This window comes from Lepidochelys kempii, chromosome 6 (genome assembly GCF_965140265.1).
Source record: "Lepidochelys kempii isolate rLepKem1 chromosome 6, rLepKem1.hap2, whole genome shotgun sequence".
In the NCBI taxonomy this organism is placed as follows: Eukaryota; Metazoa; Chordata; order Testudines; family Cheloniidae; genus Lepidochelys; species Lepidochelys kempii.
Genome location: NC_133261.1, coordinates 53156723 through 53179977, shown reverse-complemented (window position 1 = coordinate 53179977; position 23255 = coordinate 53156723). Strand labels below are relative to the sequence as shown.

The 23255-nt window shown below is 45.7% G+C and overlaps 1 protein-coding gene across 4 annotated transcripts in view; it reads right to left on the bottom strand.

The window, feature by feature from the left end:
- TRIM44 (tripartite motif containing 44) overlaps positions 1–21629 on the bottom strand; it is a 105593-nt gene extending 83964 nt beyond the window's left edge. For 3 of the 4 annotated variants that reach the window (XR_012159392.1, XR_012159393.1, XR_012159394.1), the window contains exons 1-2: positions 20863–21629; positions 9003–9080 (exon numbers count right to left, since the gene is read on the bottom strand). Coding sequence is in view for 1 of the 4 variants with exons in the window: in XM_073347982.1 (XP_073204083.1) it covers positions 9003–9080; positions 20863–21231 (447 nt within the window). In the remaining 3 variants the exon portion in view is untranslated. The remainder of the gene's footprint in view (positions 1–9002; positions 9081–20862) is intronic. The other variant, XM_073347982.1, reaches the window with a different exon arrangement.
- Between the last annotated feature and the right edge of the window lie 1626 nt (positions 21630–23255).

The following is a 23255-nucleotide window of genomic DNA, read 5'->3' as shown; positions in this document are numbered from 1 at the left end:
TAACCTTGCTTCCTGGGAGGTCTCCCATTCAGAGACTGAACTGGCATGACCCAGTTTAGCCTGCAGAATCTGACAGGGTCACACCAATGCCAACACCATCAATAAACTTAAAAAAAACAAAACAAAAAAAAACACAACAGCTTTTCCTGTTCATGGTAACAGGGTTGTCAATATTATTAGTGCCCTTTCCTCTGTGGGGATTTCAATTACGGATCAATGAAATCTGCATTACTCCAGTGGGAAATTAGCAATTGTATGAACTAACTACAGGACCCTTCCCTATGATGCCATTATCCCCTACCCCTTTTTCCTTTTGCATTGTATACATTTGCCCGGCATATAACAAGTGAACCAGTGAATGATCCCAGAGATTAAATGAGATTCTGAATGCATCCGATGAAGTGAGCTGTAGCTCACGAAAGCTTATGCTCAAATAAATTGGTTAGTCTCTAAGGTGCCACTAGTACTCCTTTTCTTTTTGCGGATACAGACTAACATGGCTGCTACTCTGAAAACTGTCAGATCGTTATCTACAAGTCAGATCTTCTTAATTCGTAAAAATGTAGGGTTAAGCCTTTTTTTTAATGCAAGCAAAGCATCTCAGCCCAAACTGAACAGGCGGATGAACTAGGCAAAGGGAAGACAACTGTCAAATGCAACACTCAGCTGCTTTGTCACTATTATTACAATAAAGTTTTATAAGTAGGTAGCAAGGGACTTAAATTAAACGTCACATATCATCTGGCACTAGAAACATGAAATGTAGTTTCCTATAGGGAAAAAGAGTCTGACAGCTCTGCTCGTCAAAAATGGAATTTGCCTCATAATCAGGTGTTCAGGCAAATGAATCACCATTTGGCAGAGACCGTTTCTGAAAACTACTTGCTAAAACTTTAGATGAAGAGGCAATATTTTAGTTGTATTGAACTGTTTAAAGCCCACGCTTCTCTGTCAGTAACAATAAAACAGAAGAGGTGACGAAGAACTCTTCACGGCTTTAAAAAATAAAGTTGACATTTAAAAAAGGCCATTTAACCTTCTCCCCTTCCTGCTTCTCCTTCCCTACCAAACAAAAGGTACATCCTGCAACTATTTCCCTTTTAGACAAGTCGGGGACTGTTGCTGCCTTTTTGTGCTGGCTCCAGAAAGGTTGTTAACCAGGCTGGCCAATGAGCTGCTGAGCATGTGTCGGGTCACAAAGCCATGAAGCTGTTGCTTGTATTTATGGCCAGCATTTTAGAAGAACTTTACAATTTTAGTCTGGGTCTTTTATTCATTCTTTGTTTGGATTTCTTTTATTATACAATCATACAATGGCCTCATCCAATTCTCTAGGCACCTTTGACAAACCCGTTAAATACACAAACAGAAAAGTTAACCTGCCTACATTGCTGTTATACAGCCAACATACATCGCTTCACAGACAAGAAGCAAAGGTGGGCCTGAAGGCTAACAAACAAGTTCCAAAGGCTCCACACCAAATCATTCTTCTCCAAGGAAACTGCCTGCTGGATGCAAGGGTTGTAGATCTCTCCAGACAACTAGACAGACTTATGTGCAGCGCTGGGGAAGAACAGGTGGTTATGATACATGTAGGTACTGATGATATTGGGAAAAGTAGGAGAGGAGTGCTGGAGTCCAAATTTAGGCGGCTATGTAAGAGATTAAAACCCAAGACCTCCATGGTAACATTCTCTGAAATGCTTCCAGTTCCACATATAGGGCCAGTTAGACAGGCAGAACTGCAGAGTCTCAAAACATAGATGAGACAATGGTGTAGAAAGGAGAGTTTTAGATTTATTAGGAACTGGGGAACCTTTTGGGAAAGGAGGAGCCTAGACAGGAAGGATGGGCTCCACCTAAACCACAAAACAGAACCAGAATGCTGGCATGTAAAATTTAAAAGGTCGTAGAGGTGTTTTTAAACTAAGGGCTGGGGGAAAGCCGACAGGTATGGAGTAGCACACAGTTCACACAGATGCATCCTATAGTGGAGGATCTATTATCAGGGATTTTCTATATCCTAGCAAAGAGGAGAGGATAGAAGTTGATAGAGTACAGGGAGGAACTGAAGAGAAACGGTCAAATGAAAAAGAGTCCCATTCAATGACATCATTTGGAGGGCAGACAACTAAAAAGTGCTTGTATACAAATGGTAAAATACTAGAATACTAAAATGGGTTAACTTGAGTGCCTGGTATTAAATGAGGATATTGATATAATAGGCATCACAGAAACTTTGTGGAACAATGATAATCAATGGGATATGGTAATACCAGAGTACAAAATATATAGGAATGACAGAGTAGGTCGTGCTGGTGGTGGAATGGCACTATATATGTGAAAGAAAGCACAGAGCCAAATATAGCAAAACTCTTAAATGAATCAAACTATACACAGAATCTCTATGGATAGAAATTCCATACTTGAATAACAAGAGTATAGCAATAGAAATATACTACTGACAACTGGACTAGGACTGTGATGGTGAAAGTGAAATGCTAAGGGAAATTAGAGAGGCTTTAAACATAGAAAACTCAATAATAATGGCCGATTTCAACTACCCTCATATTGACTGGGTACATGTCACCTCAGGGCAGGATGCAGATTTAACGTTTCTAGACACCATTAACGACTGTTTCTTGGAACAGCTGGTCCTGGAACCCACAAGGGGAGAGACAATTCTTGATTTAGTACTGAGTGGAACATAGTATCTAAGCCAAGAGGTGTATATAGCTGAACTGCTCAGTAATAGCGACCATAATATACTTAAATTTAACATCCTTGTAAGGGGGAAAATGGCAAAGAAGCCCACCCTAGTAACATTTCACTTCAAAAAGTAGTACACAAAAATGAGGAAACTAGTTACAAAGAAATTAAAAGAAACAGTCACAGGCGTTAAAGGTCTGCAAGCTGCATGGAAACTTTTAAAAAACACTATTATAGAGCCTCAAATTAAATATATATTTATATATAGTAAGGTAACTAGAAAAATGCAGAAGCAAAAAAGCATCCTTTAAAAATTAGGAGTCAAATCCTATGGAGGAAAATAGAAAAAAGTATAAACTCTGGCAAGTCAAATGTAAAAGTATTATTAGGAAGGCCAAAAAAGAATTTGAAGAGCAACTAGCAAAAACCTAGTAGCAAAAACAATTTTAAGTACATCAAAAGCAGACAGCCGGTCAGTGGGGCCATGGATTCTCAAGCTGATAAAGGATCACTCAAGGAAGACAAGGCCATAGTGGACAAGATAAATAAATTCTTTGCATTTCTTAGAGGATGTTAGGGAGATTCCCTAATAAATTTCTTAGAGGATGTTAGGGAGATTCCCACACCTAGGCCAGTCTTTTTAGTGACATATCTGAAGAACTGTCCCAGATTGAGGTGCCAATCAAGGAGATTTTGGAACAAACATATATTAAACTGTAATATGCCACTAAGACTAGATGGTATTCAAGAGTTCTGAAGCAACTCAAATATACAATTGCATAACTACTAACTATGGTATGTAACCTATCACTTAAATCAGCCTCTGTACCAGATGTTCGGAGGATAGCTTATGTGATGCCAATTTTTATAAAAGGCTCCAGAGGCAATCCTGGCAATTAGAGGCCAGTAAGCCTAACATCTGTACCAGGCAAATTGGTTGAAACTATAGCAAAGAATAGAATTATCAGACAAACAGATGAACACAATCTGTTTGGGACGAGTCAACATGGCTTTTGTAAAGGGAAATCATGCCACATCAATTCTTTGGGGTGAGGGGGTGTCAACAAACATGCGGACAAGGGTGATCCACTGGATATAGTGAAGTTGGACTTTCATAACATCCTTGACAAGGTCTTTAAGGCTCTTAAGTGGAGTTGCATCCAATGAAGTGAGCTGTAGCTCACGAAAGCTTATGCTCAAATAAATTTGTTAGTGTCTAAGGTGCCGCACACAAGTACTCCTTTTCTTTAAGTGGAGTAGGCAGTTATGCGATAAGAGGGAAGATCCTCTCCTGGATCAATAACTGTTTAAAAGGCAGGAAACTAAGAGTAGGAACAAATTGTCAGTTTTCAGAAAGGAGAGAGGTAAATAACGGGGTCCCCCAAGAATCTATACTGGGACAAGTGCTGTTCAACATAGTCAAAAATGATCTGGAAAAAAGGGTAAACAGTAAGGTGGCATAGTTTGCAAAGGATACAAAAATTAGTCAAGATATTTAAGCTCAAAGCAGACTGTGAAGAGTTACAAAGGGATCTCACAAAACTGCGTGACTGGGCAACACAACGGCAGATGAAATTCAATGTTGATAAATGCAAAGTAATGACATTAGAAAACAATCCCAACTACACATATAAAATGATGGCATCTAAATTAGCAGTTACCATCAAGAGAGACATCTTGGAGTCATTGTGGAGAGTTCTCTGAAAACATCCACTCGATGTGCAGCAGCAGTCAAAAAAGCGAACAATGTTAGTAACCATTAGGAAATGGGTAGATAAGAAGACAGTAATGCCACTATATAAATCTATGGTACACTCAAACCTTGAATACTGCGTGCAGTTCTGGTCGCTCCATCTCAAAAAAAGGTACATTAGACCTGGAAAAGGCACAGAGATGGGCAACAAAATGATGAAGGGCATGGGAGAGATTAAAAACATGGGAGAGATTAAAAACATGGGGACTGTTCAGCTTAGAAAAGAGATGACGAAGGGGGTGTGGGAGGGCATGACAGAGGTATATACAATCAGGACTGGGGTGGAGAAAGTGTTATTTACCTCTTCACATAACACAAGAGCCAAACAGAACAAAGTCACCCAATGACATTTATAGGCAGCATGTTTAAAACAAAACATAAGGAAGTACTAATTCACATAATGCACAGTCAACTTTGTTGCTTGGGGATGTTGTGAAGGCCAAAACTATAGCTGGGTTCAAAAAAGAATTAGATAAGTTCATGGAGGATGGGTCCATCAATAGCTATTAGACAAAATAGTCAGGGTGTCCCTAGGCATCTGGCTGCCTAAGGACACCCTGGATGACAGGGGATGGATCGTTTGATGGTTGCCCTGTTCTGTTCATTCCCTTTGAGCATCTGGTATTGGCTGCTGTCAGAAGATGGGATACTGGGCTAGATGGACCATTTGTTTGACCCAATATGGCCATTCTTATGTTCTAAGGCAGGGGTCGGCAACCTATGGCATGCGTGCCAAAGATGACACACAAGCCAATTTTTAATGGCATGCTGCTGCCTGCTGGGTCCCAACCACTGGCCCCGCTCAGGCCGCTGCCGAACCCAGGCTGGGACCCCAGCAGGCAGCAGCGAGCCATTAAAAATCCTGCCTGCCCCAGCCCGGTCTTCTCCGCCCCCGCAGGGGCAGGGTGAAGAAGCTTGGTCCTGCCAGCTGCTGCTGCAGGGCAGGCAAGCTCCCCCCTCCCCCGCCTCTTCCCTGAGCATGCCGAGTTCCTGCCCCTCCTCCGCTCCCTCCCTGCTGCCCATCAGCTGATGGCCCTTGTGAGGGAGGGGGAGGAGTGGAGCCGAGGGAGGGGGAGGAGTGGAGCCGTAGCGCTCGCGCTGCTCCAGGGAGGCGGAGAAGAGGGGTGGGGGGAAGGGGCCGTGGAGTGGAATCAGGGCATATCCCCTCCAGCCCCCTGCCATGAGCCACTCTGGGCAAGGGGCTGGGAGCAACCCCAGGACCCTAGCCCACAGCCCCAGCCCTCTGCCCTGACCCCTGCACCTCCCACATTCCCCACTCTGACCCTGAGCTCCAAACGGGAGCTTCTACCCCTCTCCCTACATTCTCATCTGCACCCCTCGCACCAAATGGGAGCTGCCCAGGTAAGCACTCCACATCCAAACCTCCCGCCACAACACAGAGCCCCCTCCCTCATTCTAGCTCCTGGCCAGACCCTACACCCCAACCTCCAGCCTGCTCCTCCACCCCCAGCCCTGTGCTCAGTGCAGAGAGAGGAAGAGAATGGGCTAGAACCAGGGAGAAGGTAGGTACCCACTCTGTGTGGGCAGGGCCAGGACCCCAGACTGGCAGCGGGCTCAGCTCCCGGGCTGCCAGCTCCTCTCAACCCGCTGCTGGTCTGGGGTTCTGGCTGCCAGCCCCTTGCCAGCCAGGGTCCTGGCCGCAGGCCCCGCCCAGCCTGCTGCCGGCCTAAGTGAACGGAACCCCAGGCTGGCAGCGGGCTGAGCAGGCCGGCGGCATAAGATCAGTATTTTAAATTTAATTTTAAATGAAGCTTCTTAAACATTTTGAAAACCTTGTTTAGTTATATAATATATAGACTTATAAAGACAGATCTTCTAAAAAACATTAAAATGAATTACTGGCACGCAAAACCTTAAATTAAGGTGAATAATTGAAGACTCGGCACACCACTTCTGAAAGGTTGCCGACCCCTGTTCTAAGGTTTATCCCCTCAGAATAAGAGTCAGCGTCTCTGAAAGCCAACTGTAAAAGATGAAGTACATAGGGAAATGGAAGGGTGGCATAAAGATGGAGGCCATTCTTAAGGAGATATTCAAATAAGTGATCCTTAGAACTTTAGGTAAGCGTCCAAAATGGATCTCCAAACTTTTTAAGGTTCATCACTAGCCTAACCAGTCTCTCTCACCACTCCAGCCTCCTCTTCCTCCCACCCCCAAGACATCGAACCAATGCACAAAATAAATGGGCGTTTGCAAATGCCAATTTATAATCACCAAAAGAAAGCAGCCATACGCAGAAATTCCTAACATTATATGTTGTACCTATTTCATCCATGCACCTTAGGACCTTGAAGGAGTCACTGGCCCTTCTCAACTTTATAATTAAAGAAATAAAAGGCTATTTAAGAGAGGGGAGGAGGTTGCTGGAATCCATCCAAGTCCTAGCAGGGAAGGGAAGAGCTTCTAGATTTATATTAGATGAAATCATAAATCTTCATTCACCTTTTGCAGAGCTCTAAAGCTAAAAATAACTACAGTGCCTGCGGGACTTCAACATTTGGATTAATCAAGTCTTGTAGTGCTACAGGGAAAAAACGCTACAGGAACAAAACGCTGGATGATTTCTGGGCCAGAACATTCAGGCAACGACGCAGTATCCAGAGAATGAACAGCCGTTTGTTTCTGGTTCAAGCAGATGTTCCAGGAGAATTACAGCAGGGGAAAAAAAAAAATCTCAGGTCACAAAATAGTCTATTATAGAAGGAAAAATAGATGTTGGCCACAATGGACGGGGGCAGTCAGCCACCCCAGCTACTGTACCAAAGCCCAGTTAACGTGAGATTTGGGTGTTAGTAGAAAATTTTTTACATTACAGTCCATGATCTTGTACGGTATACTCAGTGTCCATTTGATCACAACTTTCCTCCAGCTCATTTTGGAATTCCAGTACTGAACACCCCTTAGTGTGGAGCAAGCAGAATACAATTACCATACACTATGCAAACCCTGGAAGTACTTACAAATAAATAAATACATGATTTAGCAACTGCAGGGAAATATGGAAACAATCAGGAAACTTCAAGAGAATATAAGTGCACAGGATAAGAGATAAGGAAGATCTACCCAGTCACCTACAGTAGAACCTCAGAGTTACAAACATCTTGGGAATGGAGGTTGTTTGTAACTCTGAAATGTTCGTAATGCTGAACAAAATGTTATGGTTCTTTCAGAAGTTTACAACTGAACATTGACTTAATACAGCTTTGAAATCTTACTATGCAGAACAAAAATACTGCTCTCCCTTTATATTTTTAGTAGTTTACATTTAACTCAGTCCTGTGCTTTATTCCCCGCTGCCTCCCCTTTTTTTTTGGGTCTCTGCTTCTGTCTGATTGTGTACTTCTGGTTCCAAATGAGGTGTGTGATTGACTGGCAAGTTCGTAACTCTAGTGTTGGTAACTGACTGGTTCTACTATACTCTATATATTACGGCTCCTTTGTTATGCTACTATTTTGTCCCATTGTGTTTTCAGTACATCAAGCAATGGGACTTGCTGCAACTTCCCTTAGGAGACTCCTCCATAATCTAATAGATCTTGCCGCTTGGAAGTTTTTCCTGATAGCTGGTCTAAGGGTATGTCTACACAGCTGACGTTAAAGCGCTGCTGTGGCATCCGTGGCTGTGTAGTCGCGGCTCCAGCACTGTAATAAAACCACCTCCAAGAGGAGAATAGCTCCCAGCACTTGTATAAACCACTTTAGCCTCAATTTTGCTGATGTAGTATGCCTTATACTTTCCACAATGTTGAGAAGTAGAAGCCCTCTTTCCTCTCTCCTGCTGAGTTGTTTGTCAATGATAATTCCCGTTTGTGGCTTCCCCTTCTGACCACCGCTCCCCGGCCTTCAAATGAAGCTTTGCAGATGCCACTTCCATTGCAGTGTTTTGGCTAGCAAGTGGGAGTCCATGTTAATATCACTGTATACCAGTAGGTAGTTCTTAGTCCACTCCCCGACTCTGCACTGGAATACATACACTTGAAAGGTTATACCTTCCCTTCTCTTTCCAGGAGGTCTGTTTTCGCAGGAAGATTGTCACCTTTACATCTTCTGACAAGATTCCTTGTCACGTGGAGCCTTAGCACATTCTCTTGGTTATCATCTCCACTTGGATGACAGAAGGAAGACTGTTGTCCTAGTTTCCCCAATAGATCATGTTTCTCTGGTGCCACCTTAGCAACAGTACAGCTTGTTGTGGACCTTTCACAGTTCGTTTAGCTACACTGATTTTAGAGTGGGTGTGGGCCTCTAAGGTAAGTGCTACTGCAAAGGAAATTAACAACACACTTGTCTGCAGTTGAGGGGAAACAATTAATGATTGTATGTTCAAAGTCATAAAATAGAAGGGGAAAACATATGACATATCAGAAGTCTGCTTTCTGTGTTTTGATTGACATGCTTAATTAGATCTCAATGTACGATTCAGATAGTCATTAACAATATACTGCACTTAGCTCAAGGAGAATGACAGGCGAAAGAGAGAGCGCGCGCATTCAAACAAACATTCATTTCAGTAACTTACTTTAGGGTCTGCACACTTGAACTTTAACCTTTCCACCATCTCCAGCATGGCCACCTTCAGGTCAACGGGTTCTCTATTCTACAAGGAAGGGAGGACAGAGGTCACTAAACAGTACTCGTTTTAACTCTACCAAGCACAACAAGGATTTTCACAGGACAATGGGAGGCAGCAATTTTTCAGCTAATTCTATCAGCCATGTTGCAGTGAGCCCATGAATACATTTCCCTTCTCTTCTAGGACTATTTTTGTTCAGGCAAAAGGCACAAGGGGAAGAAAAAAAAAAGCCACCAAGTGAGCTGGGAAAACTATTGGAATGAAAATTAAATGCAATTGCACAGGCCGACTCATTCATTGCTTCGTCTCGTGGCTCAGCTGCACCCATGTTCACTGAATTAGGGTCCAATCCTAGAAGATGCTCATTGCCTCTCAATAAGTATTAAAGCAAATAGCTCAGTAACTTGCAGGAGGAACTCAGCACTTTACAGGATAAGGCTCTTACTAAGGATCTGCAAGAATGGGTGGCCTGGGTCCATGTAACATTTATATTCTATTATGGGCACTAGCTGCCTGATAATTTAATCTTGCACTTTTTGTATATCCATTTATAAATCGGAGCAGAGAGAGAGATTAAAAAAGGAAAGAACTAATTAAGGAAGCAATCAAGAGTTCATACTTCAGGAGAGAGAAGTGAAGTGATAGGCACTTATGGAATCCCTGGAATATTCATTTCCTTTGCTTCAACTGTTCCTCTCAAATAAGTGTAATTTTACTTTTTGCAGAGAATGATCGCAGTGACAAATACAAGAGTTAAACAGCAATCTTAAGGCAGTTTTCTCCAAGACATGGGTCAGACCTATCTACAGCAGCTATCAGAATACTGACACCTCATGGAAAACATTCTATTATACCAGCACAGAAGGGATAAAAGAAAGCAAGTAAGCCTCATTGTCCATCTCTGCAGAGGCTACCCACAACTCCAGTGCAAGAAATGCTTGTAGTTGCACAGCAAGCCAGGACTTTTTGTTGCCAGTTGCCATTTTGAATTTTTCCTCGTCTCCTCAGCGACCACCCTGTGTTGTCACCAGCACCACTGGTCAGAGAGGCCCTGGCACGAAATACAAATACATGACTGGGCTCAAAAGCCAAGAGAAAAAGAGAGAGACAGACAGACACACCACAACCTAGAGCCTCTGATACCTCCAGCTGACAGACACCACTGCTAGTCAGAAATACAGTGCCAACAATTCTTACTGCCTGCTTGCGGGGGCAGAAGCAGTACCCCCAAAGCACACAGGAAAAACAGCACAGGCAGTAACCAAGAGCCCCACAAGCAAGAGCCAACAAAGCAACTGAGTCCAACCATGATTGGGGGTGTGGTCCAACCCCCCCAAGGAAGAGCCATATTGTAGTTGGGCCACACTGGGTTTGTCTACACTGCAGCTGGGAGAGAGCCTTCCAGCCTGGGTAGATGGACTCAGAGGTGATGCGTGGGGGGGGGGGGGGCGACATGTGCCCCCCCACAGATTTATGCCAGCATTTGCCAGCCAGGCCTCCTCCTTGGGCAGCAGCTCCTGCAGCTGGCAAGCTGCAACCACAGGGAGAGGCACCAGCAAACAGCTGGGGGCTACAGGGAGGGGCCGTTGCTTTAGCTTCACGGGGAGAAGTAGCAGCAAACACCTGAAAGCTGCAGGGAGAGGCCACTGAGGGAAGAGGGGGACACATGACTCAAGCTGTTGGAGGGGACCTTTAAATTGTGCCTCCTACCCCTCCACACCCATTAGCGGGTATCAGCCATCTCTGGATGGACTTATGCTAACAGGGCTTGAGCTAGAGTGCAAAAATAGCAGCGAGACGTTGCAGCTCGGGTGCCATAACCGACTCCCTGGATCTGAGCTCATGCAGCTAGCCCAAGTTTCCACCAGAGCCATAGTGTCCACACTGATACTTTCAATGCACTACTTTGAGCCCTGCCAGCATAAATCTGTCTTCCTGGGTTGGGAGGCTCACTCCCAGCTGCAGTGTAGACAAACCCAATGTGGCCATGTCCTGTGGGGTGCTGTTCCCACTGCTCCTTCTGTACAATGGCAAGACATATGCAAACATCACTGAGCCAAACCCAGAATAGCTGAAAATGGGACTGGGGTGGAGGGGAGGGTTGGTCTATTTCGTTTTGCACTCTGCCTCAAAATGGACAAGGCTTGGTTTGTGGGCAGTGTTTGGGAGGATAGCACTCCTTCCTCCCCCCAGTTCAATCCCTAGCCTAGGAACAGTGCAGTTTTATGCAAGGGCTAGCCACAATCCCAATCCTCCAGTTCTCAAACCCCATCTGTTGCTCCTGAGGTTTGATAATGCTCTAAAATGGGAAAAGATGAGGCAAGGGCTGGAGTGATTTAGCTGAAGGCTGGGCCTCTGCAAAGGGCAATGGCTTCTTTCAAAAGGTATGGCAACAGTGATGTAACTTTTGCTTCCTGAAAGTATCCTGGGTAAATCAGCCAGGATTTCTTCAGTAATTGCTGCTGAGGAGCTGCTCTGAACTGCTCCCATTCTATCTGTCATGGTCTGTCCCTTAGCCCAAAATGCACCCCTCCATTTCAGGATGATTCTGCTTATAGTGAATGTTTCCGATGTCTTCCTTTAAAAAAAAAGGAAGTATTACTTGGGACAGCTGCATCAAAACAGAAATACTGTGTTCACAATGTCATCTGCTTCTATTGCTCATTCCTCATTGAAGCCTACCTAATTAAGGTTTTCATATAGCCCCAGTCAGTTTCCAGGCATAGTATCCTCTGTTCCTTGAGCAATCAATTATGACATCACACGTTCAGATTAGTGTTAGGATATAGATATTCAGGCATGTCTGTAAAGGCCTAGACTAAGAATTTAGGTGTATTCTTATCACTTAGCTAGGTATAAAAGAAAGAATCAAAATCACTGTCTGCCAGTGTAAGGTCCTTCTCTTACTGTGACAGTCTGAGGCCCTGTTCTTAGGCTAAGGCCTTTGGCTAAGCAACAGAGGCAGCCATAAGCTGGGAAGCGACCGGTTACATCCTCATATTCCAAACTAGTCACATTGAAAGAAGGTGCTATTGGGCTGTTAGGAATACAATCCTGTCCTGATAATGCCTATTGCCTCCAGAGAAAGGGAAGTGCCTAGAAGATGTAAAAGGAAACTTAGTTTGATGGGTTTCAGAGTAGCAGCCATGTTAGTCTGTATTCGCTAAAAGAAAAGGAGTACTTGTGGCACCTTAGAGACTAACAAATTTATTTGAGCATAAGCTTTCGTGAGCTACAGCTCACTTCGTCGGATAGCATCCTGTCTGGCAAGAATTCACTTATCAATAGCTGGGATGTGAAATCCTCACTTCTGTATTGTTTTGTCACTAGAGTTCCCACTTTGCTATTGTTTGTCTGTATAATCTCTGACTGGTTCTATGATTGTTCCTGTCTGCTATATAATTAATTTTGCTGGGTGTAAACTAATTAAGGTGGTGGGATATGATTGGTTACATAATCATGTTACAATATGTTAGGATTGGTTAGTTAAATTTCAGGAAAATGATTGGTTAAGGTATAGCTAAGCGGATCTCAAGTTTTACTATACAATCTGCAGTCAATCAGGAAGTGAGTGTGTGCGTGGGTGGGAAATGGGAACAGGGAATGGTGGTGGGGAAATTGGAATCATGTTTAGCTAAAGGGGGAAATGGGAACAGGGACACAGGTAAGCCTCTGTGGTGTCAGAGCTGGGAAGAGGGACACTAAGGAAGGAAACTGGAATCATGCTCGCTGGAAGTTCACCCCAAAAACATCGAATTGTTTGCACCTTTGGACTTCGGGTATTGTTGCTCTCTGTTCATGCGAGAAGGACCAGGGAAGGAAGTGGGTGAAGGAATAAGCCCCTTAACAATTAGGATTTCAAAGGGGGCAGAAGCAGCAGGAACAGACAAAAATCAAAAGCAACAAAGATCTTATTTGTATACAGGTGCTCCAAGTAATCAACCAAATAAACTATTAAAATATGGTATAAGCAGGATTGTTTCCAAATAGAAGTTTTTCCAATGAGGTACCAATGGCAAGTGTCCTGAAGGACTAGTCTGACACGAGACAGAAGGCAGAGTGATTTAAACAATGCAAGCAGCATCCCTGTCAAGGTTCCTCCCCCACTCTGAACTCTAGGGTACAGATGTGGGGACCTGCATGAAAAACCTCCTAAGCTTATCTTTACTAGCTTAGGTCAAAACTTCCCCAAGGTACAAAATATTCCACCCTTTGTCCTTGGATTGGCCGCTACCACCACCAAACTAATACTGGTTACTGGGGAAGAGCTGTTTGGACACGTCTTTCCCCACAAAATACTTCCCAAAACCTTGCACCCCACTTCCTGGACAAGGTTTGGTAAAAAGCCTCACCAATTTCCTAGGTGACTACAGACCCAGACCCTTGGATCTTAAGAACAATGAACAATCCTCCCAACACTTGCACCCCCCTTTTCTGGGAAATGTTGGATAAAAAGCCTCACCAATTTGCATTGGTGACCACAGACCTAAACCCTTGGATCCGAGAACAATGAAAAAAGCATTCAGTTTTCTTACAAGACGACTTAATAAAAATAGTAGTAAATAGAAATAAAGAAATCCCCCCTGAAAAATCAGGATGGTAGATACCTTACTGGGTAATTAGATTCAAAAACAGAGAACCCCTCTAGGAAAAACCTTAAGTTACAAAAAAGATACACAGACAGAAATAGTTATTCTATTCAGCACAGTTCTTTTCTCAGCCATTTAAAGAAATCATAATCTAACATGTACCTAGCTAGATTACTTACTAAAAGTTCTAAGACTCCATTCCTGGTCTATCCCCGGCAGAAAACCAGCATATAGACAGACACACAGACCCTTTGTTTCTCTCCCTCCTCCCAGCTTTTGAAAGTATCTTGTCTCCTCATTGGTCATTTTGGTCAGGTGCCAGCGAGGTTACCTTTAGCTTCTTAACCCTTTACAGGTGAGAGGAGCTTTCCCCTGGCCAGGAGGGATTTCAAAGGGGTTTACCCTTCCCTTTATATTTATGACAATCCCAATGATCCTTATCACACACCCAGAGACAGAAAACAAGAGCATTTCTCCTCTCAAAAGACATTAAATGTCAAAGCAGAGAGATGTGAGCATGTTCCATCTGATGTAAACTTCTGTGCTCTAGATCCTCCACAGTAGCTCCTATGATCCTAGTTCAGAGACTAGGATCAGCTTGGGGCATTTCCTGAGTCTTTCGTTTCACTTGCCATGTGGCTCTTCCATAGCATTAAAACATCATCCAAAATATTTTGGATAAATAAGCTATCAGAGTATGACTTTTGAAAGTCATACAGGGCTGGTTATTCTCACCTGTTCACAAGGTATCGATGCCATTATTTGGAGCATGCTCTTTTGGAAAGGAGAGTCGAGTCTGAACACACATTCTCAAACTAGGACAATCCAAGCCACTGCTAAAAATGTTTCTTACCCATTAAAGATTCTCTCTCCACTGTGGATACAGGAGTACAGCCAGCAATTTGAAGTTTGCAAAAACCTAACCAACTTTATCCCTCCACCCACCCGACTGAAGCAGATCGATTACATCCTTAGTACTGCAGGCCTACCATTTCACAAATAAGGGTACAGAGAAATCTCAATGCTCACTGATTTCACTGAGTCCAGAGCACTCAGTATCCTGCAGGACAGAACTTCTATAGCAGGTGAAGTTAGATATAGACACCCTGCTAGGAACTCAGTAAGAAGCAGGATGAACAACGAGAAATTGCTAGTTCATTTCAAGAAACAGTGCTCTAAGGAAATTAAAATTACACCTAGTATCTTTATCTGTAATAGAGATGGGAGCAACATGGTTAGATGTGGGTAAATATGAACCAGGAGTGTATGCAGTTAATTTAGTCTGTGAACTTTGGGATAAAAAAAACTTAAAAGTGCCAGGGGTAAGATTCTATGCTGCCCAAGAAGAGACAGGGTCAGGGCTCAGGTGGCTAAAAGCCTAAGTTATGGCAACCTCCAGGGGCTGTGGTGTTGCAACCACCACTCAGTGGAAGTCACCATCTGGACCTTGAAAAGTCTCCAGATGGAGCAAAAACCTCTCTAAACTCCCAAGAGCCTGTATTTTATCAGACTGTGGCTATCCGGGTGATCGTTTTCTATTGGCTGCTGTCATCGCATGGTACAAAGAAGCCCCACCTCCACACTACTTTCTGGATTTGATGCCTGACTCCACTGCTAGTGAAGTCATGGACTTCAGCGAGGGCGGCCCCATCTTTTCCTAAACAGGAGCAGTCTTGTAACCAACATTAGCCTCTCACAGTTTGTATGGCAACTTCCAACTTATCTGTATGTATATATCTTCTTACTCTGTGTTCCATTCTATGCATCCAATGAAGTGAGCTGTAGCCTACGAAACCTTATGCTCTAATAAATTTGTTAGTCTCTAAGGTGCCACAAGTACTCCTGTTCTTTTTGCAGATACAGACTAACACGGCTGCTACTCTGAAACATGACTGAAATGTCTTGCTACTTGGTAAAGCTTTATAGATTTGTTTGCAGGGACACATTTTAATGAAATATTTCCTCTCTCCTTGTTTCTTTTTGTAATTTTTGGAAAAAGGTGATCAACATATGAATTACATCAGTGTGCCCCTGAATGATTCAGTATGGGTTTTATTCAACTTGTGGCGGAGTCAGTTGTAAATGTCACACTTTTGAATGCTACTGTAGCATGCAATTTGAAATAAAAATCCACAAGTATAAAAGCTAAAAAGAAAAAGGCTGCTTCTCTGATAGATGTGGTAAACATTAGGACAGCTATAGACGCACTCATTGGAGTTTTAAAATAATTAAAACTGAATTTTAAATAAAAAGTGAATACAGGCATCAAGACTACCAATTGCCTTTCTTCCACATGGCTGCGGAGATAGAACTGTCCTTTTCAACAAAAGGACCCGACTGTTCTCATGCAAAGGTTTCCCCTTTCAGATATACTGTAACAAGATTTAAGTGTTCTGGGTGAAGTGCCGGAGGGTGGACAGAGCTCTGGGGAAGCATTATGGGTAACACAAGGCCGACAGACAGACAAGAGATTCTGTGTAGGAGATGGTAAGGCTGCTAAACAGGTGGTGCTGCTTCTTCTTCTTCTTCAATGCTTAGCTGAACAATCTGCCATACCACTCGTTCACCATTTGGTCCATTCCTGTGTGGCCGCAAGGGCTTAACCAACTGAAAGTTCGATGTTGGAACAGACTTGATGCACCCATGTAATTGGGGGGGGGGGGGAAGGTCTGCCTCCGGGTTGCCTCCACCCCTCAGTTAGTGGAATTATATCCTGGATGTTACAAGCCACCCAGAAAATGGAGTTTGCTGGAATGCCTTGTGGCATTCTGGCGATATGTCTGAAAAGCGTAAAATGCCGGTTATGGACAATGGACCCAGTAGTCTGTAGACTGGAGCAACAGTAAACATCTGCATTACAAAGAAAGTCATTCCACTTTATGCCCAATATACGATGTTGGCATTTTGTGTGGAAAGCCTCCAGCTTTGTCCAGTCTGAGCAACATAATGTCCATGTTTCGCAGCTGCACAGCAGAGGATTCAGGATCTATTTGAGTTGTATTTGGTTGTTGTGTTGAGATGATGTTGATTCCATATTCATCGTAAATGACCCTTTGTAAAGGGCTGTGGGTGATCAACGTCTATGGGGGGATTGATGTGTGCTGGGTGTCTGGGGGATGCCAGGGGCTGGTGGGTGCTGCGTGTCTACAGGAATGCAAGGTGCTGCATGGTAAGTGCCTGCAAGAGGTGGGGGAGGCAGGTAGCTCAGTGCTGAGAGTCTCTTCCCTGCTGAGCCCAGTGGGACCATTTGCAGCCAGAGGCTCCATCCTCCACACAGCTGGGTCCTGAGTGACAACAGGTCAGACTGCAGCAGGTGCTTGCCGCTGCCTACAGGTATGCAAGGAGCAACTGGTGTCACTGCATTTCCCCTCGCTCCCCTCCTGCCAAATTCTGACACCCCTGACGTGCGCATGGACAGGTGCCTCCAACTCCAAGCAAGGCCTGACCGGAACTGAAGCTCACTCCCTGAGCATGGGCAAAAGCAAGTGTCACCAGAGTATCCACAAATTTATTTATAAGTCACTGTTCAGAGACTTGGTGCAGGAAAGCCTGAAAAAAATCTTTTGAAGACCTAAAAAGATGCTAGATTAGCAACAAATTTGCTAAACTGGCAACACTGCCCCAAACTGTCTGCTTGCTGCAACACACCCTGTCACCCCTGCCCCCAATGCCAGGGCTTGTGAAGGCTAACTCTCAAGGACTCCTTATGGCTGTCTCCACAATACCTGCCCCAGACCTGTCCCTTCCAGATCCGGGGCTTTTAGAGCCGCTTACACCATTTCAGCCTTTTTACCCTGAACAAAGGAGCTGGAATGGAGGGGGCAGGGGGAAGGATCCCACCCCTTGTTTTTAAAGAGATGCTAAGGACCCACAGCTCCAGTTCAAGTCACTGGAAGCGATGGGTGTTCAGCACATCTGAAGTAAGTCCCTCAATGAAATGGGCATTCATTAATCCTGTTGCATTACTTGCTTTGTTCTAATCAGCAACTATTTGAGCGCCAAAAGAAAATCCAATACCAATTTCAAAAAAACATAAGGTTCTCTCCAGGGGTCAGACCATATACTTCTCTTTCAAACCAAAAAATCATTAACAGAACCACCACCCTTCACCTCCTCCAACCTTGGCAATGCTTGGATTCAGATTCCAATTTAGCAGGTCAGGCCCATCTTTAATTTTCTGGGACTTGGAACCCTTAGCCAAAGAAGGACTTTGACAAACAAGAACAAGATTTCAGTCTGTTATCCAGCCCCTTCACCTCTGCGAATGGGTGGATTGTGGATGGATTGCAGCTAGTGGAGTCTTTGTTACAGAAGCTTTCACTTCTTCTAAGGGAAGCACAATAACAATCTGAGACACTGAAACATGGATGGGCTTGGAAGCATTCCTTCAGAATTTGTAGATCTCTCCCCCACCCACCTCTTCAAGAAAACATTGTGCATGTGAATTTAGTGCTTAGAACAGGAGCTGTCTTGACAGCCCTGGAGACTGAAGTCCCAACTTGAGACAGAAAACAGGCAATGCAAGGAAAGCAGCCAGACAGGCTTTCCCCATGGGCTGCAACCCAGATCAAAGGGACCAACTCTCGGAGTTGGAGAGGAGCCTGCTCTCAGTGGCCCTTCTGCTGAGACTGCCAACAACAGCGCTACGGGCACTAGCAATATTTATGATTTAGACTGTGAGACTGGAATGAGCCAACAAATGTATTTCACACAGGCCACCCAGCAGCCATCAGATGGTAGAAACTCTCAGCTAATCAACAGCAGCAACTAATGAGTTGGATACAACTTAGAGGCTTTTAATATCTTACTACCAATCCCCCTGAATCATCCAGTCCATGCTTTATGGAACTATGGGAGAAGGCTTCAGAAATGTGCAGCAGAAAGGCAACAGCTGGGTAGGCCGAAGGTATGTCTACACTGCAGCAGGGAGCAAGCCTCTCAGCCTGGGTAGATGGATTTGAGCTAGCAGAGCTTGTGTTAACACACTTAAAATAGCAGTGTGGGCTTAGCAGCATGGGCTGGAGCTCGGGATCCCCAGCCCACTCGACCCTCTAAGCTCGTAGCTGCAGTGTAGATGTACCCAGAGGAGCTACCAGTCCTTTAGCTAGTCATTTTGCCTGTTAGTGGAGCAAATAAATCTGCAGTGAACAAAGAGGAAGCAGCATGTCTGTGTATTTTCCCCCCTTTCTATTTTGATACTTAGAAAATTAACACCATGTCTTTAAAAACTCCCACACTTCCTAAGAGACAGAGCAGCACTTTTCAGGGGATTGCAGAAAAACAATCATGAAGGCTGGAAGGGAGGCCTAAAATTAAACTACCAGCTGTGTCTTGATTTGCCAGGGCACACTGCAACAGCAGGCTACTGAAATATGCAAGAATTTCCCACTTCAGAGAATAAGAGGCTTATACATGTCAATAGCCTCTCTAAACATCAGACTGGAGCAGACAGATAGAATACAGGAGGGGAGGACAAACAGTTGTCCCAAGGAAATCCAGCAATATTACATTTACCGAGAGCTGCTTGCCTATGGATTTTATTCCATAGTTCCCATGTTTTGTCCCACCATTGGAGATGCTCTTTACAACTGATTGGTGGCTGGTTACCTTTCTCTATGTCCTCACATGCCAATGCCCCAGCACTGTTGCTGCCATCTCACCGGGTCTCTTTCCCTACTCTCTAAACCATGTATGTTTTCTTCCCCCTCTCTTCTTTCTTGATTCTTGTCTCATGTGTCCTCTCCCCTTATGACTGCCCATCTTACTCACCCATAAACAGAAGGGTGGGAAGAGATGGAGAAAGAAGCAGTCTATTGATAATTCCCTGGGGCCAACTCACATATGCCCCTGTAACTGCCCCAAGTAACACAGAAGCAGAGAAAAGAACCTTGGTCTGACTGGTTGCTTTTTGAGTCTGCAGTGACAGACCCTGGGATTTCGTTTCTAACTCACTTCATTTCAGTATAGAAAATGCTCTCATCAGAGGGAAGGGCAGGTCAGATGTGATGCCAGTATGTGGAAAAAGGTCCCAGAAATTATTGCTTTGCCAAGGATATTAAAGACACCACAAACCATCCCTTTGGGGCAGGCATGGAAATGCTGAAAGACAAAACCTCCCTAGGATCTCTAAGAAGGAACACACTGCATACAGCCTGTGGGCCAACAGAAGGCAAGTTTTACAGATAAAACTTTGCAGCATGGATCAGGCCTTAGAGTGCATTAACAACCATGCTTCCAATATGCAGCCTACTGATGGGTCCAAATGAAAGCTTCACAACTCAACACTGCAAAATTGGCTGTGACTTATATGTGGATTGTCAGAAGCAATACACAATAGAGAATTTGGTTATGTCTGTTTCCTGGGTGCACTGTAAAGACAAAAAGATAGAGGCCTTACTCTCTTGAGGTTCTGATGGGATTGAAAAGCAACTTCACTGGCATCAGTGGCGTTACTCCAGTGTCAACTTGTGCAAGAGGAAAATCAAGCCCATGATAGCCTATGAACTCCTGGGTATCATCAGGGGAATTAACCTCTATACCGACACAAAGGCGAAGGGGAGGTTGCTTGTGCCTCCCTTGTTCAGGAATACCAGGGGCCAGTTCAGCTTCCGATGCAGAATACTGCAGTCCTGAGCATTAACCTAATTTTACATCCCCTAATGCCATAGTCCCAAAGGAGCTTGTGGCAATGGGGAACTGCTGGAGTGCAGGACCGTCTCAGGCAACCAACACCCAATATATGAGTGTGGACTGTCTCTTGCACTGGTATGGGGCAGACATGAGATTACACCATCCTAAAGAGGTACCTTGGGCCTGCTCTAAAGCCCCTTTGCCCCTTCTTTCGCCATCTCTTTCCAGCCTTCTGTTTATGGGTCAGTGTGATGGGGAGCCATAAGGGGTGAGGACACATGGGGCAACAGTGAGTCTGGCCTAACACCACCACGCACATTCTGGCAGGCTATACTGGACCCTGAAACTGACACACTGCGTAACAGCCCAGCAAAGAGAGCGACTGCCCCTCTTCGCGCCTCAGTTTCCCCAGGGTGTGCAATGGGGCTCCACTCACAACATCGGTGCAATGCTGCCACTTCAGTGGAGCTCCTCCTCCGACACCCCCAGAGCAGAGGAGAAGGTCCCAGGGCGGTGAGAACCCGGGGGAAGGCAGGAGGAGCCCTGCCCCTGTTGGAGAGGCTCGAGGCAGGGACGGAGGCGCTTACCCTCATGGCCTGGTAGGCTTCATCCAGGGTGATGAGCTGGTGCTGCCGGTGGTTGCCGGTGACGGCGCAGAGCACGCAGATGATCTTCTCGTGCTCCTTGCAGTACAGGCTCAGCTCCTGCCCGTGCTCCTCGCACTTCTTCCGCTCCAGCTTGGGCGCCTCTTCCTCCAGCTCCTCGCCGCCCGAGGCGGGGCCCCGCAGGCGGTGGGCCGCGAACTTCTGGCCGTGCTCCTCGGCGTGGGGCTGGCAGAAGGAGAAGCCGCACTCCTCGCACACCCCCACCGCGCTCTTGGCTTCATCGGGCTCGCAGACATCGCACGTGCCGTCGGGGGGAAGCTCCTCGGCGCGCTCCCCCGCCTCAGAGGCCATGGCGAGCCTCTCCCGGGGTGGCCTGGCTGGGGCTGCAGCCCCCTGCCCGGCCTGGTCGCTTTCCTGCCGCAGCTCTCAGCTCGGGGGGATAACTGCTGCCTCTCTGCTGGGAAGCGGCTTCCAGCACAAGCCTCCAGCTGCTCTCTGCCCTGCGACACTTGAACGGCCCAGTTGCTCTGCTTCCTCTTCTCCAGCCACAATCCCTCTGCTGTTTCTGGCTGAGCTCCCAGCCTGATCCCCCTCCGCCTCCCACCTTCTGAGCAACTGGGATTTAACACGCCAGAATAACCTCACTCCCCTTAGTTTTCATGAGCAGGGTGCTGGGATCTCAGTTGCTCCCTTAAACCAAGCAGCAGGGCCCAATGCACATTAGCAGCTACTTTCACTTTTAAAGTTCAGGCCATCCTGGTTTTTACTTCCTGAGTCATTTAAAGTGGCAGTGGCCTTTTTTCTTCTTCTTCTGCTTTCCCCTCTCCTCCCTTTAAGACCGCAGGAAGCATCAGCTCTCTCAGAACATGCTGATTTGAAGGGGAAATCCCTCACCTGCTGGGATTAAATTTTAAGGTAGTTTTTTTTTTTAAAGTATCTCCCTCTTGGTATGATGAAAAATGTGTGTGTGTGTGTCAGTGAGACAAGGTGGGTGAGGTAATATCTTTTATTGGACTAGCTTCTGTTGGTGAGAGAGAGACAAAGCTTTCAGGCTTACACAGAGCTCTGCTTCAGGTGTGGGACCAACACGGTGGCAACAACACTCCGTTTCAGTGACTCATTTAAAAATCTCACTCTGTTGTATGTTTCCTAGGGCAAGGTGCTTAGAGACTAAGTTCAGCATCAGTTAGGGTTGCCATCTGTCTAATTACACAAAACCAAACACCCTAGCCCCACCCCTTCCCTGAGGCCCTCCCCCCCGCACTACATTCCCCCTCCCTCCGTAGCTTTCACTAGGAGGGGGGGTGCAGACTCTGGGGTGGGGCTGAGGATGCAGGGTTCAGGGTGTGGGAGGAGACTCTGGGTTGGGGTGCAGGAGGGGTGAGGTCTCCATCTGGGGATGTGGGCTCTGGGATGGGGCCAGGGATGAGGGGTTTGGGGTGCAGAAGGGGGCTCTGCGTTTTGGGGGGGCTCAGGGCTGGGGCAGGGGTTGGAGCACGGGCTTATCCCTTGCGGCTCCCAGTCAGTGACACAGTGCAGGGGCTAAGGTAGGCTTTCTGCCTGTGCTAACTCTGTGCTGTGCCATGGTTCCCGGCCAATGGGAGTGCAAAGACAGTGGTCAGGGCGGGGGTAACGTACGGAGCCTGGTGGGTCCCCCTTGTCTAGGAGCCAGAATTGCTGGCTGCTTCTGGGGCGCAGTGCAGAGCCAGGACAGGTAGGGACTAGCCTGCCTTAGACCCACAGGACATTTAACGGCCTGGTCATCGGTGCTGGGTGGAGCCGCCAGGGTCCCTTTTTGACTGTGTGTTCTGGTCAAAACCAGACACCTAGTCACCCTAGCATCAGTGGGGAATAACTGCTGTGAAGCCAGTGGAGTTTTGCTTGCTTAAGCAAGAAAAGAATCAGGCCCCTTGTCTGTAGTGGCCTCAAGAGGATTAGAAACCTAATAGCAATACTAATAGGAACGTATGAGTTACACCATTTTAGGAAGCCACTATTCTCACAGCAGGCCTGAGACCTTCCAACTCCCTTCTAGCTACATGATGCTACCAAATATTCTGCTTTGCTGCCAGCATTGAGATCTGGTAACAGAATCTGGAGCAAGACCTCCATCTAGGCAGGCCATTCATCTGGCTTTAAACCAGAAACCCCTCTTTTTCCGTGGTTGCGTCCCCTTTCCAGTATGGAGACAAAACTGGACGCAGTTTTGTCTGGTATCGTGGATGGGGGCTGCCATTTTGAAGAACTCGATGCTTCGCCTCTGCTGGTGTGACCTCACACACACCCTGCATGCAAGGTCACTCCAGTGAGAGCAGGGCAGTGCACTCTTCAAAATAGTGACTTCTGTGTGGTGTGGCCTTGTACAGCTCCTCTCC